A 17,070-nucleotide genomic window follows, 5' to 3' on the forward strand; every position below is an offset into this window, starting at 1 on the left:
TTAGGGTTAGGGTTTCCACAAAAACTCACAGGATGCACCATGTCGCATCTTCACAACAGAACACCTGCAAAGATTCTGTTGTAACCTCCCCCTTGCTACAACTGCCCTTCCTCCTGAATATTTCCCCCCTGAGGGGTACCCAGAGGGTGGTACTTGAAAAGGCAATGCTGGTAATTTTGCTTCGCACATTTTTTCTTTTCACATACACAGGAAACCTCCCCTCCCCAGAGCAAAACCTCTGCTGCTTCACCATGGGAGATGGCATGTGGCAGGCCCTGAGGGCAGCATTTTTCCTGGCTAGGCAGCTGCCACTATGGCTTCTGGCTGGGTAACAAGGGCTGCCGAGTGTCACCTGGCACCTGTCTGGACACAGGGGTGTGGGAGAGGGATTGCGGCACTTCAAGTATTTATCCTCAAGAGACTATATTTAGATGGGTAAGACACAGGGGTGTAAGGCTCATGAAACTGCTCTTTCAGCTCTGGAATGCTGCACCTCCCCTATTAAAGAACAGTCAAATCCAGCCATGGGCTATGTTTATCTAACATGTCCTGCCACACAGAGAGAGACAAATGGCCTGTGCATACCACTATTCCTCCAAAACGCTGAAAAATGTTGCGAAGGTCGTGATATGTGGTGGTTTTTTCAAGGTTACCAATGAAGAGGGTCCTTGTGGCTTTAGGGTGAAATTCATCAATCCTTTCATCCAATGGCCGGAATTCATTCTCGCTTTCAGTTTCTGGAGGCAAAGGAAACAAAAGCAGCACCTTTGAGACAGTTTTGCTTCTCAGAGCCTCTTAGCTGCTATTGGGGTCCGGAACCCCTTCCCACTCCAAAGGCTCTTGCACTGAGGGGTGCCAGGGAACAAAAGGTTAGAGTAGCCTACGAATCCCCAACAGACAATGAAACTGCGAGAGGCGTCTTTCACAGTAGGAATAAAATCCAGCAAACTAACCTTTTTGGAAAAATAGTGGATAGAGCAAGTTCAGAAATGATTTGGGTGTTATTTATGAGTTTCTAATTATAAAAGGCCAGTATACAAATGAAATCAGCCAAGGCTGCATTGTGCCACATAAACTGAAAGCTGGATAATTAACAGAGAATTCTGAATATGCAAAACACGCTGCAATTTCTCATTGTTCCCGCCTACAGAGGGAGCAAGTCCCCCACAGCCTCTTCCTGCTCGACTTCCCCAAGCAAGCACCTGACTGGAGAGTCAAGCTAAAAACACAGCTGATCAGACCAAGGATCTGTGTCTGTGGGACTGACTGAGCAGAAGTAGATGGGAGTCAGGGGACAACACAGGGGCCTCCCGCATCCACGGGGAGACAAAAGTTCTGGCAAACTGACTGAAAAGGAACATTTGGACAGTTCAAGCCCTAAGCTTGTTTCAGAATCTCCTTGGCTCTTCTCCATTTCACCCGCGGTGTTCTGATACGCCTTAGCTAGGTAGGAATCTCTGGGCCAGAGAACTGCATCTCTGTAATTCTCTCCCCCAAACGCCTGTGGTTTCCAAGAGTCAGCAAGGCCTTCCGTGTGCTCACCTGGCCCTATCCAAGCAGTCACTTCGATCTGCATGCCAAAAAACAGCTTCCCTTTGGAGGCATTCAGGGCTTTCTCCTGATCCTCCTGCTGCCGGAAGAATACAAGGCCGTATCGCTCTTCAGAGGCCCCATGGATCTGTACGGAGGTCACCTTCCCGTACTTCTTGAATTCATGGAACAGCCCGTCTTTGAGGCTGGTGTCTACACCACAAGGAGCAAATCAAAAGAAGAGACGGTCATCTCTGGAATCCACAGCACTAATTTAGTTTGAAGCTTCTGTTTGCATTGCGTACTTCTATATCCGTAACTAGCACAGCAAGGACACAGACCCACACACCTGCTGGCAGGCAAGCGGAACAAACTATTTCAACTGCATCAAGCACCTGTTCCCCCTTTCTTTAAGCAGCTCCTGCCCATTCCTAGATGGCACCTGTGCTTTGGCTTGGATGTCTGTAAATGAAGAAGGAGACCCAGAAAATTCTCCCCTTCCGGAAAGGAGGGAGACTAAAATATCTATGCTGGCCAAAGAAGGGCCTTACTCTCTTGCAGCCCACTATCTTCTCTACAATGACCAGAGGAAAGTACTCAGATTTCCTCAGGGTAACATTCCTATTGCAGTGTGCAGATTTTTCTTAAAAGGGGGACCAGTCTGTCCAAGACCTATTTCAGTAAAAAGTCGAAGTACCTACTTCCAAAATTTAGGTCAGAGCAACCAATGATGTAATTATAAAAGTGGTGGCTCATTAAACTGGCTTTACGTGTTCTGGCGGAGTGCTATCCTCAGCCGTGGCGCAGCCGGGCATAGTGGCAATGGTGCTGCAGGGATGCTGCCTGGGACTTACCTGTAGAACGCACAGGAAGATTCTGAACCTTAATCCCAAAACTTTTACGAGGTTCATCTTTTTCCAGAGGTGGAAGCAACTGGGAGGTGGGGGCTGGAACAGCCGTCGACTGAACTGAACGGGCTGGAGATTCATCACTCGAACTGCTACTAGAGTCACTGCTACAGAAGCAAAAGGAGACCGTGGGAAACGCAGTTAGGAATTGTTATGCAGAGGCTTTGAAGCACCCAAGAAGTCAGGCCTGGCTTCTTCTCCCGTCCCATATTCTGCTATGTGTCGTCTTTAAGGAACTGCAAAGGGCTGGGGAGGACTGGGAAAGGATTTGGGGCATGTCAAAATCTGAAATCCCTTTTTAGCTCTGCACCCAAGGAGAATAAATCTTCAATTTCAAGCAGCTAATATCTAAAGAATGTGGAACAAGCAGCCAGGAGTCCTGATTAACAGAAACAGCCAGCACACCTAATAAAGAGCTCTTCATCAGAGATCTACTAGGCCTGGATCCTCTTTCCTGGTTCCCACACAAGAGAAGGCAACATTCATAAAAACAACTCAACCCACTCAAGAAATTCAGCCTCACCGAAAGCTTGCAAAATCCTCAGACAAAGAAGTCAAACAAACACCGCCAGGGCAACGTGTAATGTAAATGCCCTTACATTTGCAATGGGGAAGTTAATTAAATCTTCAGTTTCAGCAAATCAGTAGTAGTAGAGGACGACTGGAAAAGTATACTGATTTTTCAGAGAACAGCATGATAAAAATGAACAGTTCTGTTTGCCCTTTTACCAATAAACTAAGAAAAATACAGGTTGTGAAACCACAGTAAACAGCTTATTACTCCCAAACCTTAATCAGCTTTTCCCAACTTAGTCCCTCCCAGGTATTCTGGAATACAGTCACAGAATTCTTAATCAGGATTCTGAGAGTTGTAGTCCATGACATCCAAAAAGCACCAGGTTGGGGAATGTTGATTTATATGAAGGTGCTACAAAGGTTTAGCAAAAAAGGGAGAAATACAGTATGCGGAACGGAGACCTGGAAAATAAAACCCCAAATAAGGTGTGGGAAAAGGAATTTACCTGAAAATGAAAGTACAAAGTTTACAACTTATCTCAAAATTATCAAATATACCTTTAAAGCAATACTTTGTTAACATCTGACTCCTTGGACAGACACGTACACTGAAAGAAAGGGTGGAGTCGTAAAGGGAATTGCACAGAATTGCTTGTCCACCTGATGGACCCGCACAAAGACCAAGAACTTCTACCACAAAAGAACTGGAACTAATATAATTAGCACTTCTGGGCAATATGAGCAGAAAGTATCATATAGATATGCTGGTGAAGAAGTGATGGCACAAGTGGAAAGTATTTGCCAGCAATGGAAAAGTATCACACCAAATGTGAAGAACCTTAAAACTGACATGATTACATAGGTGGTAGGCACCAATAAAAAGTGGCTACACAGGAGCTCGCCTCATCTGGGAATGAGGGAATGCTTCCTGGCATTCTCCTGTGTAAGGTGAGAAAGGGTTTGTGCCAGGTGATTGATGGTTAGCCAAATGAATCTGAATCCCCAGTTCCTGCCTACTCCCCCAAAAGGAGCTACTGGCGCAGATTCCAGTTCAGAGGGTGCAGAGTTGGGTTCTACCAGCCTTCCCACAGCTGCTGATGGCGTAGAAAGCTGTCATGTCTCAACTTCCAGAACAACCAAGCTAAACTGCCATTCTTCGTGGAATATTTGCTATTCTTGCCTGCTCCCTGGTTTTAAAAGCACGAAAAGAGAAAGTGGGATGGGGCAACATGAGTGCTCCATTCATTCAATTATAAAGCTGTCCCCTTGGGGCTAGATTCGCTGGGCAGTTGTTCCTACTGACATAGAAATAAGCTAATGGGCTTGAAGATCTTTGACATAATTCACCTAAGAAACCATCATGGTTTCCTATAAAAGAGAAGGCACAACTTTCACCAAGATCTTTATCAAAAGCAATGAACTCCCAAGCTATACGCACTCTATCCTCCTTGCTAAGGCCTATTTTTGAAATCTTTATCTTCATAAGTATTTTATTAGGCATTCTCTCCTAGCAACAGGGTTTATAAATTATTTAAAGGAGAAAGAGAGATTAAAAAAGCAAGAAATGCAGCAACTTGCTGTTTTCATCCTGTGACACCGTTACAGGAAGACAAAACAATTCCTGACAGCTCAATACAAGTAGCCAAGTGTCTGACCGATCCTTGAGAGCAGTCAGTTACCCTGAAACAAGGGGGTTTCATCCTTAAGAAACCAGCTTATCAATATTTATCCAAATGGATTTCAGAACCCAGACTACTTTCACTCCCTTTATCTTTTCCCAAAACAAAGCATGTCAACTTTTGTGGGGGTGTGGGGGTGTACACCTTCGTCTTGACTCCTGGCAACTGCCTGGACAAGTCCCTGAAGTTTTCTTGGCAACGTTTCCGAAATGGTTGGGCACTGCCTTTTTCCTAGAGCTGAGAGAGAGAGGGACTGGCCAAAAGCCCCTCAGCTGGCTTCGTGCCCAAGGCAGGACTAGAACTCACAGTCTCCCAGTTTCTAGCCCAGGGCCTTTAGTCACTACACCAAACTGGCTCTCTCATTTCAACATTCATTTCTTTTTTTAAGCCAGTGTGGCTCTTTCTAAATTAGGGGTTAACTTGATTAGCAATTCTCTGAAACAATGCTTGCAAGAAAATAAATGTCTACGGTTGCAAACTATACTAAATCATCCATTCTAGATGCCTAGACAAATAAGATCTATATTTTTAGGACCTATCCTAGTTGAAAGAAATCTTAATTTTAGTAGTGAAATGGGTTTAACTGTTTAATTCTGCACATGGCTAAAGAAAAGCAAGAGAACAGCAAGACTTCCTGTGTTTTCAGATGATGCCCGTGTGTCACAGAAGGACAAATGTCTGTGTGAGAATGAAAGGGAAAGCCCCTCCCAAGACAGAACCTGCCATCTGCAGATGTCTAAATCAGCACAAGGAGGAGGAGGAGGAGACATTCAATGGCCATGAGGTTATGTGGTCCTCTCAAGGTGGGAAACAGCTGGCCCCTGAATTATCGGTTGCTGGTGAGCAACAGCGAAGCAGGATGGGTTTCGCTTTCCTTCCCCAGCCAAGAGGATCTCCTCAGAGGCACATGGATGCCACCGCAGGCAACAGAAAGCTCCACGGTAGCCCTGCTTGTTACTTTGTACAAAAGTGTTGCCCAATTTTCATTTAATTGATTAAAAAGCTTTTCAGCTTAACAATATTTTAAAAGTTGCTAAATAGAAACACACAATATTGGCCAAGAAGCTAGTGGGTTGGGGGGGAGAGGCAATAAAAACTCACTTTTCTTTGAAGAAAGAATTTCTCTCAGGACTACAACAGAAAGGACCCTGTCGCCAGAGAATGCACTCCCACCACAAGCAATGCAGGTGGGACTGGGCTCAGGTGGAGCGGGGACCGAAGCCTGGCTACAGGAAGAGTATCCCTCTGGCAAGAGATCCGCAGGAAGAGGGACACAACGACCTTCCCACCTGCAGTCACAGCTGGCTAGGAGGAAAGGGGCCTGGGGGAACAAGAAAGAAGTCCAATTTGGAGAGGGGCCTGGAGAGGCAGGAGGAGGAAGGGGCAAGCCTGGGGAAAAAAATACGGGTGCTTACCTCTGCAACTCTGGGCAAACCAACCTACGCTCGGGGTACGGTGTCCTCTTATTTATGCTCATTCTGTGTGGCTAGCACAACCAAAGTCCGCACTCTATAATTCAGTCGAAGGTGCCAACTCACCGCAGCATCCTCTGAGCAACAAAACCAGGGCACTGAGAGCCACAGAAAGAAGTCAGGGCTCAGCAATAGCTACTCAAGAAGGGCAGAAAACCCTCTTACTTTCCTGGGACTTAAAACAGCTTCAATTACTTTCAGGGTGCAATATCAAGCAGGTTTCTCCCTGTGATACAGAAGAGACAATTACCCCTGTTTTTCACAAGTAGCTGCAAAAAAGTGACCCAGGGAATTCTGCTGGCAGAGGATGCCCAACCTGCCATTTCTGGAGACTCTGAAAACTCTTCTTCCAAGCAAACTCTTGCCTCTCAGGGCGGCTCCTTATATCCACTTAAAGATCCTCTTTTCCTCAAGGTGCTTGGTACCCTCACGGGTACCTGTGATAGGCCAGATCCAAAAATATTTACAGAGCAGCAGAGACATTATCAAATGCAGGTGCATTGGGAAAGCACACTACTTGAAAATTCCTGTGGGCCGTGAGACAGTCCATCCCATGCCTGCAAAGAGCCACCAGCTGAAGACCAGGTCTAGTCTAGTCTCCATGAGTTTCACTGAGTAAGTTGGCCCAATCGCTGTGTTTCAGTTCAACCTACCTCACAGGGTGGGTCTGAGGTTTAAAGGAAGTTTCATCTACCCCCACACAACCATTCCTGAGTTAGTTGGCAGAACCAGAGGCATTTCTGGGCACCAATTAGGGATACTGATCCACTGCTATGAGCTTGTAGCAAGTATAGCTATTCCAGACACTGCTGGGAAAATCTTTGTAAAAAGAATACTGATTCTCCTCTCATCCTTCTGACAGCTCTTCTGGGACATACTAAAATACCTACAACAAGGTATTTTAGTCAACAAAACTTGAGCTTATTTGCAAGGTTTCAGTTCTTTAGCACTCAGTCTTGCTCCTAAGTTCATTTGAGGCCAACAGTTTGTGGCCACTGGAACTCTGTCGGATAGACCTTCACTTCCATTTACACTGTGCCATCAGGCCAGATGATACAAAAACCAGGATGCAGATGGGTAAAGTGAACTTGGTTTTTTTCACCCAACACAGCTCTAGCTGCAACATTAATGTGTTACCTGAGATTGAAAAAAAAAAAGTGAAAGGTCCCCTGTGCAAGCACCGAGTCATGTCTGACCCTTTGGGGGGACGCCGCTTTTGTGACGTTTCCTTCACTGTAGCGGGGTGGTTTGCCATGGCCTTCCCCAGTCGTCCCCTTCCCCAGCAAGCCAGGTGCTCATTTTACCGACCTCGGAAGGATGGGAGGCTGAGTCAACCTGAGCCAGCTGACCAGAGAGAGAATCCAGCTTCCGCTGGGATTGAACTCGGGTCACGGGGAGAATTTCGGTTGCAATACTGCCGCCTGCCACTCTGCGCCACACGAGGCTGCTGCATTACCTAAGATTAGAGGCTGATTAAACAGTAACTCAAAGAGTCTCTGATTATAATAACTTTGTTAACAAGCTAAATGTATAAGGTACCTGGAGTGACCTCAAGCAATGTTCTGTTTATGCTGAAAAGCAAACTAAGAGCATATTCACAAGGAAGCAGAAATGCAAAAACAAGGCAGAACCGAGAATGAAACAGTCAGTTAAGCGCCTAAGACATTTATGCAGCTGGGCCTGCATGTAGGAGAGCATCTTTGAAACGGCAAACTGAGCTGCCCAAAACCAATACATGGCTGCCAATGGTTTCAAACTGCCACACAGTTGGCCAGTGAATTAAGCAAGCACAAAGAGAGGCATGGGAAATAGGCTTCTATTTGAAAAGACCACTTGTAGGTCCTTCGAGTCTTCCAAACTTTATGAGCTGCCCAAGATTCTGAAGGAACAGTGCGAGGTTAGAAAGATATGTGAAGCAGGCACGGGGTGTCTTCTAATTGAGCATGGTGGCTGGCTTTTTATTAAGCCGGTGAATCATGGAGAACACATGGAATCTGCCAAAGGCTCCTGGAGGAGCTAACACCTGGATACAGAAAATATTTGGGAGGCAGCACAAATATGCCCTGTACCAATTTTGGTTCTCCTTCCAATACTTTACCAATCTTGTATCAATGCAGGAAATTGGATTAACCCCCCACCCACCCACACACCAATTTAGAAATGAAAGGAATAATGAATTGTAAATCAATCAGCTGAACAACTCATAAGAGGATCACAAACATGAATGTAAACTTACCCCTTTGTGAAGCCTTAATTTACACATTTCCTTGAGCCGAACTTAGATTTCTTTTTGGCAGAGATTACAAGTACTGATCTGGCTAAAAGCAACTTTATGCTCATTTTCAACAGCAGCTTTCATCAAACGAGAAACTGCAAAGCTTACAATAACCCCCAAAGTTCCTCAAATTCAAGCTCCTTCAGACCAAGAACAGGGTCTTGCAAGACAGGGCTTTTCCCTGTTGCCCCGGAAACAATGTACTTCACCTCAGTCGGGTGAGCGGAGAAACATCAATGACCTCAGAACAATCTCACGTATGGGGCTTTCTAATGGATTCTGATCAGATCAGCCCACGAATGGTCACAGAGCCAGTCTCAGGTGAGTCAATAACCTACCCTTGGCTGCAGACGCATGGAAGCAACCAAGAGCTCTAATTTCTTGACTCTCAATACCACACTGTGCTTCGAAGGCTACACCACGCCTTGAGGAACAAAATCACCCTCAGCAATTCACTCGTTTCCTTGGCATGTCGCTATCTCTCCACCAGCGTTTCACGATCTGAAAAAGAGACCTACCCCAGAAGACTAAGCTGTTGAAACAGAATGAAACGTAAACCCCATGAACAAGCAGGCCACATACGCAAGAACGCACGCGTAGGGTTTCACGCATCCTGCCAAGGTGCACTTGCTTGGTCCCACAACTCTGACCGACATCAGCGGATGCCCCCAGCGTGTCACGCCCTACTAATTAATGCTGGCACATGACTACGTCTGTGTGCATAAACTACTGCATTCTTTTCCTCTGGCTAAATTAAGCTCGCAAAGAACCATCCTGCATGCAAGCAGAGTCCAGAAATTCAGCCACGTCCTTCAAGGTACTGCCATTCCACTTAAGAGAAATGTCTTAGTTGCCCCGGCTGCTCTGCATTAGCAGACTCAGCTATTGTTAACCTGAGCGTAAGGCCACTGTCCCTTCCCTTCTCTTCTCTGTGCTTCACTGCTCTTAGCTTTCATCTGAGAAGGGAAAAGGGTAGAAGAGCAACCACGCCTACCATTCGAGGGACTGCGTTTCACAGATTGCCAGCTTCGGTGGCCAGAAACTCACCCAAAAGATTCAAGACGACTTCAGCGCTGCAGCATTAACCCCCTTCTACACCTCCACTCAGGAGAATCCACACCAGTGCTATGCTTGTCTCAGCTCAGACACTGCAAAGCAGCCTCTAATGCAAATGGAAGTGTCCTAAAAGATCCACAAATTTTGCTCATATTTATCGGGCAGCCGCAAGCATCTTTAAAATAGTTACTTAAATGAAGAAGTTGAAGAAGGGCATTCCTACAAGCCAGGCTGTTGCCCTCTTCCACTCTGCTTCCTCTCCTCTGTCTTTGTATTGAAACTAGTGGCTGAGCAGGTTAATCATACACTCCAGCAAGAAAGAGGCATAAATCTGCTTTCTTTTTCTTTCGTTCTTTGTTCAAGAGATCCCTCCTTTTTTCCCGTACTGCCCTTAGGACTTTCCACAGCTGTTTCCTTCAATGGACATTTTAGATTTAGGCAATTACTCCACCTAAACAATAGAATTCTAGCAAAAGATGGGTCTTGAAAATGTTTTCATAGTTGTCGCTGTTACCTGAACATATCAAATTGTAATGTTTGTTAAAGCTGTGAGACAGAAAAATTGAGTCATTCCCCAAGTCTAAGGAAAGGGTAAAATGTCTGTTTAAGTCATTTTCAAGTTTAAGTGAGACAATATTTAAAGTTAAAATGATAAATTAATTTAGAAACAGATAATAGATCAAAGCAGCCATCAACACTAAAATATCAGAATCATCATGCTGTAACAAACAGAGCCACTTCCAAAGGCTCAAAACATTCCTCAAGAAGGTTTAGACCATTTCAACTCTGTGAACAAGTTTTCACATGGTCACAAAGAAACCGGATTTATGATGCTAGACCAGTTTGTTTCTAAAATAAGAGAAAGGTGAAAACCATCACTGCAGCCAAAAATAAAGCAGTTTCTAGGACATTACATCATGTGGAAAGAGGCATAAGAACATGAAATCACAGTAAACAGGGCTGATATTTAATACACAACAGTTGCTGGAATTCTTTCAGGATGCCTTTTTCTTTTATTTTCAACAATAAATCTTATCAGAAGTACTTGCACCATTGAGCTCATGCTTATCTGTTTCCAGACCAGCTTACTGGGAGAAGCCTAACATCGGAAAGTCCTGGGCTCACCCACGAAGAAGACTCTTTCTCTGCTTACAACTAATCAGGAATGTATAAAACATTCAGCACATTAACTCTGCTATGCACAGAACAGCTGTTCTGTCCGTGAACCAAAACATGTGCATGTTTTAGTCCATGTATGAAATAAAACGGGGATAATGTTATTAGCAGGGTGGGGGATTTAAGAGCAGGAAAAAGGCATGGACATCGGTGGCAGCTAAGGGAAGGCACGGAAGGATGTAAGGAAAGATGCTGGAACATAGGGAGGGGGTCTGGGAGCTGCTGGGAAGAGGACAGGACAGAGCGGCGATGGACACTAGCCTGGCCATACTCACTCTGTATAAACATTCAAGCATCCTTCCAGATTTTGTTTTGGCCCAAATTCAGAAAAACTAAAACATTCTGGTTTTTGTTTCTGCTGACTTGCAGCCAATCTGAATAGTCTGGCAGAATGTCTGAAACACAACAGTTTGTTCCAGCTCTGAAACAAAACATTTAAGTTTTGTGCACATCCTTCGAACCAACTGAATTTCCAAGGGTCCTGGAACATGCAGCGGCGTCTCCAGAAGACTCCTAACATGTGAGCAGGTTCATACAGGAGAAACCTTTTGTTCACACACTACAACATCAACCAGAAGATTTTGTTTCCATCGACTGCTCTTGACAATTCCCTTTTTCTGCCTGACAAACCAACCATGTAAACCAATTTTCCTTAAAGGAAGCAATGGAAAAAGGAGTGAGGCTCTCATTTTGCATAATTTGCAAAATGTGACACACTACAGCAGTCTGCTACTAATGAGATGTCAACTGATACACTAAGGAAAGTGTAATTATTCATACTACATCTTTTAGCACATTCCATTAAATGGAAATAGCTGGTTGAATTTTCTTCCTTTCCACAGAAATATGATGAATTATAAGAGATATAAGAAAAATACAAAATACATTGAAACAAAAGGTATTGAAACAAAGAAACGTCTAATTTTTGGCAGTTATATCCCATACACAATATATTTATTTTTCAATCACTCTGAAAGATTTAAACAGCCAAAATGCCTAGAGCCAAAGCCCACCAACTGCTGCTGATCCTTTTTTCTGAAAAGTTGCAGGCCTATCCAGATGACCCATAACTTTGGCCATTCACTTGTCGCTTTATGCCTGAAACAGAACTAAAATTTTGTGTATATATGAAATCATTGGTGCTGCTTTGGATTCAAGGCTACAAAGTACTCTAGAAATCCTTAATCCACGTTCCTGAACACTTCCAGATCGTGATAATTTTACTTACTGCCCCATGAATAACAGATTACTTTTATTTACTTTTATGTTTATGTAAGCTTAACTTATAACTTATGTAAAAGTATGTAAGTTTAGTCCTTAGTGACCTATAAACACTGTAAAATTAATGAATACCTATAGATTCATCTTTTATTCAAGTCCTGATGAATGGAGGCAAATGAGCATGAACAGAAGGCAAAACATGTTTTGCGAATGCTGTGGTATGAACCAAATCTTTTACTTTAGATCCTGGCTACTAATGTAGTCCAAGCTATTTCCTATACCAGTGGGATGTATTTCTTAATTTTAGTAAGTGCACCTTATTTATCACTTGAAAGATGTGCACTCCATGAGCAAAACTGTTTTGAATGCTTTTTGAGAAGAGAATAATACCAACAACAATACCAACAATGTATCAACAACTCCTCCAATATACCTTGCACCACACAAGTTAACTTTCAGTAACAATCTTCAGACTTTGAACACCATCTTACATTTTTAAGAAGCGGTTAACTATTCCAGAGTTTATTCATTGATGACTTTAAAGAGTGGGGTAAAAGTGGAACAAATGTATTAGAAGGTCTGAGTCTCAAAGAAGCCTGCAAGCTAAAACACAACACTGGAAATCATCAGACCGCCTTTAGATATCTGAGTTTTCATAGGAAAAGGTTGGAGAGAAAATGCTCTGAAATGGTTGAGCTGAGATCTGCTGGAAAGGGTTCTCCAAGGATAGCCTTGATTTTAAACATTCAAACTCCCAATGAAAGGAAATACCCTGCACACACTCCACATTTGTTTATGCATTAAATAAGGGCATCACAACAGCACTGCCCAGTCCTGGATAACAGAGGAGCACTAAAACCAATTTTTGACTTATACAGTCCAAACAATTGACCCAGTCCTTTGGGCGATTCCCACAGCTTTAAAATCAGCATCAAAAACCAAATAAAGTAAAAGCAATCCATATAGTAAGGAAAACCAATGCAGCAATCAGCATAGAAACCAATATGAAGTAGCATAAAATCAATATAAAAACAACACTAAAACTAAGTGAACAAAAGAGCAATTTGTTTTGAGATCTAAAACACACCAAGCAGTATTTTAAAGACTTGGGAAAATAAAAAGAGTGTCACCTGGTACCTATTTTTTAATAGGCTCTAGACAACCAAGCATCTCATCGATCTGCAGTTCCCACCTTTTTTTTTTTTTTGGTGCCTTTGAGTCAATCTTGACTAATCCCTGCAGTTTTCTTGGCAAGATTTCAGAACTGGCTTGCCATTACCTGCTTCCTAGGGCTGAGTGTGTGTGACTGGCCCAATTAATGCAGGCTTCCGGCAGGCAAGCATTCAAGTTAAAATTGTCTTCTTTAATTTCAAGATAAAGATAAATATATCTGCTTGTACAAAATACAGTAAAACAAGGCCCATCCTTCCTTCCTTAAGTTCTGCCACCAGAATTACCAACAGCACAGTGTCATATTTCTGGATGATATCGCAGGCAAAATATGCCTCCTAGCAAAAGCTGAAGGCCATGAAAGAGAATGACAAAAGGTGTAGTCAGATACCTGTAGTCTGAACAAGTCAAACTACATTTTTTACTTCTGTTTGGGGGTTTTGTTCAAATAGATTACTTTGGACTAGCAAATTCAAAAATTCTAAGAAAGGATGAACAAAGGATAATACATTTTTAGTCCTTGCTATATGTAGTAAAATCACAGAGGAGGTACTTAGAGAGCCAGATCAGCTAAATCTGACTCATTTTATTTCACACGTTGGTGGAGCCATATTCCCATCTGCTGGCATATTTAAACTGTAGTTAAAAACAGAAAAGAAAAGCCCTCTCAGTATCCATTTTGATTTGCAACTTTATCTAACAGAGTTTTTCTATCTTCTCCTAATATACGTAGACCTGAATACATTTCATTGATGTTGTTCTCCATTATGCACAGTTTGCCAAGACAGGTTTCTTTAAATAGAAATATTCTGAATATAAGCTATTTTGAAAATGTAAGTTGGGCAGGTTTCTATATACTTTGGTAGTGTACTTTCAAAAATCAGAACCCAATTACATTCCTCTCAGCTACAGGGGCATCAGCAAGCACTCTCCCCTCCCTCTGCCAGGGCCGCCCAGGCATCCTTGCTGGTCATACACTCTCTGCCCACTCACCCAGAGGCTCCTACTTTGGAACAACAAACAACAACAACAAACAACAACAGGCAGGCAGGCAGGCAGGGAGGGAGGGAGGGAGGGAGGACGACCAATTCACTCAGAGCCTCATAGGAGGTGGCAAGCAGCCAAATCTGGCTGGAGGATTCCAGTTCAGACTAGTTCTGGAGACACAAATAAGGAACCCCTTGCATTGCCTGCACAATTTGGACACAGCAACTCCTGCAGAATATACCGTAGAGCGCTTTGCTTATCAACAATGAAGCCTTAAAGCCACATTTGCCTTCTTTTGCACAGCCATAGGGTCTGAAAGGAAGAACTTAAGATCCACGCAGATTTATTCTGGGGGGTGCGTGTGAACAGTGGCTTCCATGTTCATTGATTAAATTTGTTTTATTAAGTTGCTCATATTTTGCAAGACACACCAGAAACAAGTTGAAGGGATAAAATAAAATAAATTCCATGCATGCTGCTTTGCAATGCATCTTGGCCTTCATCTTGACATCTTCTCCCTCCCTCCCTCCCTCCCTCCCTCTCTCTCACACACACAGCTGAAACAGGGTCTTTACCAAGGCAATTTTTGTATACCACGTTTCTATGTCAACTGTTTTATTGAAGTTCTGTTCCCCTGTGAGATTTACTATAGGAAGTAGAGTAGTGAATTACCTTCCAAACACAGAAAATACCCGAATATGCAGCCTTGGAAGGGAAGACTGCTTTTTTCTCACACACACCTCTGACAGCCACATTCCCTGTTACTAAGCTGTTACTGTTACTATTTATTTACTTATCTATCTGTCAAATTTTTATTACTGCCCATCTCCCCCCAAAAGGAGGGACTTGGGGCAGTTTACAAAAAGAGAGTTAAAATACAGTATCAATATAAATATCATAATAAATATACAATAAGAGTAAAATGTAATAAAATATAGTAAAATCCCAATGGCTAAAAGTTGTATTTCAGTCTGTGAGTAAAAATCGTCCTAAGGCGCTAGCCACCCCCACGAATGGCTGTTCCCCAGCCTGCTCCAGGCATGATGACAAAACCAAGTCTTTAGCTTTCTGCGGAAGTCCAGGGGCAGAGGGGCTTGTCTCACCTCTGGGGGAAGGATGCTCCACAGGGCGGGAGCTACTGCAGAGAAGGCCCGTTTCCTGGACCCCGTCAGAGGGAATCCCCTCACGGATGGGGTCCGTAGCATGCCCAGGTGGGATGGGTCGATGTGATGGGGATAAGACGGTCACGCTCCCTGTCACTACACTCTGTTACTGTTACCTAGGGACAACCTGAGACAAGGGCCTTCAACAGCCCCAGAAGAGACACCACGAGATGTATTGACAAAAGAAGCGTCTCTACAAAAGGACAGCTTTCCAAGTACAACCAGAGATGAACCAAAACACCAATTCTGCATCCAATACAAATGCACAATTTAAGCACTAGGCTTCTGACCTAAGGAAGCTTGTGCCCCCTCCCCACCCCCAGAGAGCTCTGTGAAAATAGCAAACAAAGCTGCCTTCCTCTAAAGGGCTGCAGGGGGAAATCTGTGTTCAATTAGGAAAGGATGGAATGGGATAGGGTCCTGAGGGAACTGTTTAAAACCTGGCTTGAGGGGATTGCTCAGATCAAATGGGAGACAGGCCTGTGCAACCTGTGAAAATGGGGATAGTAGCCAGTCACTGCATGTGGGACTTAGCACGCTACATGCCAAGTTACCACTTCAGGAAAAAAGGAGTAGCTGAGCTGACTGGAAGAACCCAGTACTGATCACCCATTTTACCCATTTATTTTCCTCTCTCTGACAACACCCCCTCCCCACTCCATGGGGAAACTGGGCTCTGCACCATGCCATCCTTGTTGCAGCTCCAGAAAAGTTGCCTCCCCTGGACCAAGATCACCTGAAATTGCTTCTGCTGGGACTGAACTCTGAAGCTGTTGTCCCAAACCAGGAAACCACACACACACACACACACACACACACAGCTCTCATCTAAATACTGTTCTAAGCCAATGATTCATCCTTTGCTGGCAAATTCCTGAGCTGGAAAGAAAGGAAGGGGCAGCAGGAGGAAACGGCCAGTGTTACGTAACAAAATTAAGTTTGCCAGTACCTGCTTTCACTCAGAGAGTTGAGGATGACAAGAAAGACACAGAAATCAAATGAACTCAACCTCAAAAGCCAAATTTCGAAAGCCTCAGTGTCTAGTCATGCTATTTTTTTCTCTAGCAACTTCTGCAATAATACTTTTTGTTTCAAACTGGACATACAGCTTTAAAAAGCAGAATCAATTATATTACTTTCAGGGAAAGCTAGATTCACCTGCCTCCAGGACAGCAAGCATTCAAGGTTCAGGTTTACATAAATCTTTTCAGATTCAACAGCTTTTAAATATGAAGTAGCCTAAGGAGGACTGGCTGAATTTGGATGAGCTCCCAAGAGCAAGCTCAGCAGTGGAGATTTTAAAGAACATGAAAGCAGGAAGAAGATACTGCAATATAGGATTTAACTTTGCAAAATTCTCCACTGGTCACTCCCAACATTAACCTTTTTTTTTCATGTGTCTTTCTAGCATGTTTCCTCAAGTGTTGACATGACACTTAAGGAAACAAGCTATGAAAATATGAAATGCCTGAACTCCTCCTTGTGGGCATGCCCTAAACCACATTCCAAAGTCTAATGGAGGTGAGAACTAGAATCTCTGCATTCCTCCCCTTTCACACAAGGACTGCTAGCCAATTGCTTACTTCAGAGTACTAAAGAGCATCTATTTACTGACATTACTCTAAGCTGATGGCAGGTTTACGAACCTCCCTTTGAAACAGAGAAAGAGTTTCCAAAGGGCAAAGCTAATTCTAACAGGAGGGAGGAGTCAAAAACAGTGTCTGGACTGGGGAAAAGGCTATCAGTCCCTGGAAGCGCTCATGCTCAGAATAAATGCCAAATGAGCTGAAACACCTTGGGGAGCTGCTGCTCTCAGACAAAACACAGCTAGAGAGGTATGCAGTACAACTACACAATGGCAGCTTCCTATCTGCCTCCTTTAAAAACTGCCCACGTCTGAACATGGCAATATTCAAG

General features: G+C 43.7%; 1 protein-coding gene across 1 annotated transcript in view; it reads right to left on the minus strand.

The window, feature by feature from the left end:
* SPEN (spen family transcriptional repressor) overlaps positions 1 to 17,070 on the minus strand; it is a 51,125-nt gene that overhangs the window by 17,435 nt on the left and 16,620 nt on the right. The window contains 3 exon segments of the mRNA XM_063317357.1: positions 586 to 737; positions 1,543 to 1,743; positions 2,385 to 2,545. Of these exon segments, the coding sequence (XP_063173427.1) occupies positions 586 to 737; positions 1,543 to 1,743; positions 2,385 to 2,545 (514 nt within the window).

This window comes from Candoia aspera, chromosome 18 (genome assembly GCF_035149785.1).
Source record: "Candoia aspera isolate rCanAsp1 chromosome 18, rCanAsp1.hap2, whole genome shotgun sequence".
Taxonomy (NCBI): Eukaryota; Metazoa; Chordata; class Lepidosauria; order Squamata; family Boidae; genus Candoia; species Candoia aspera.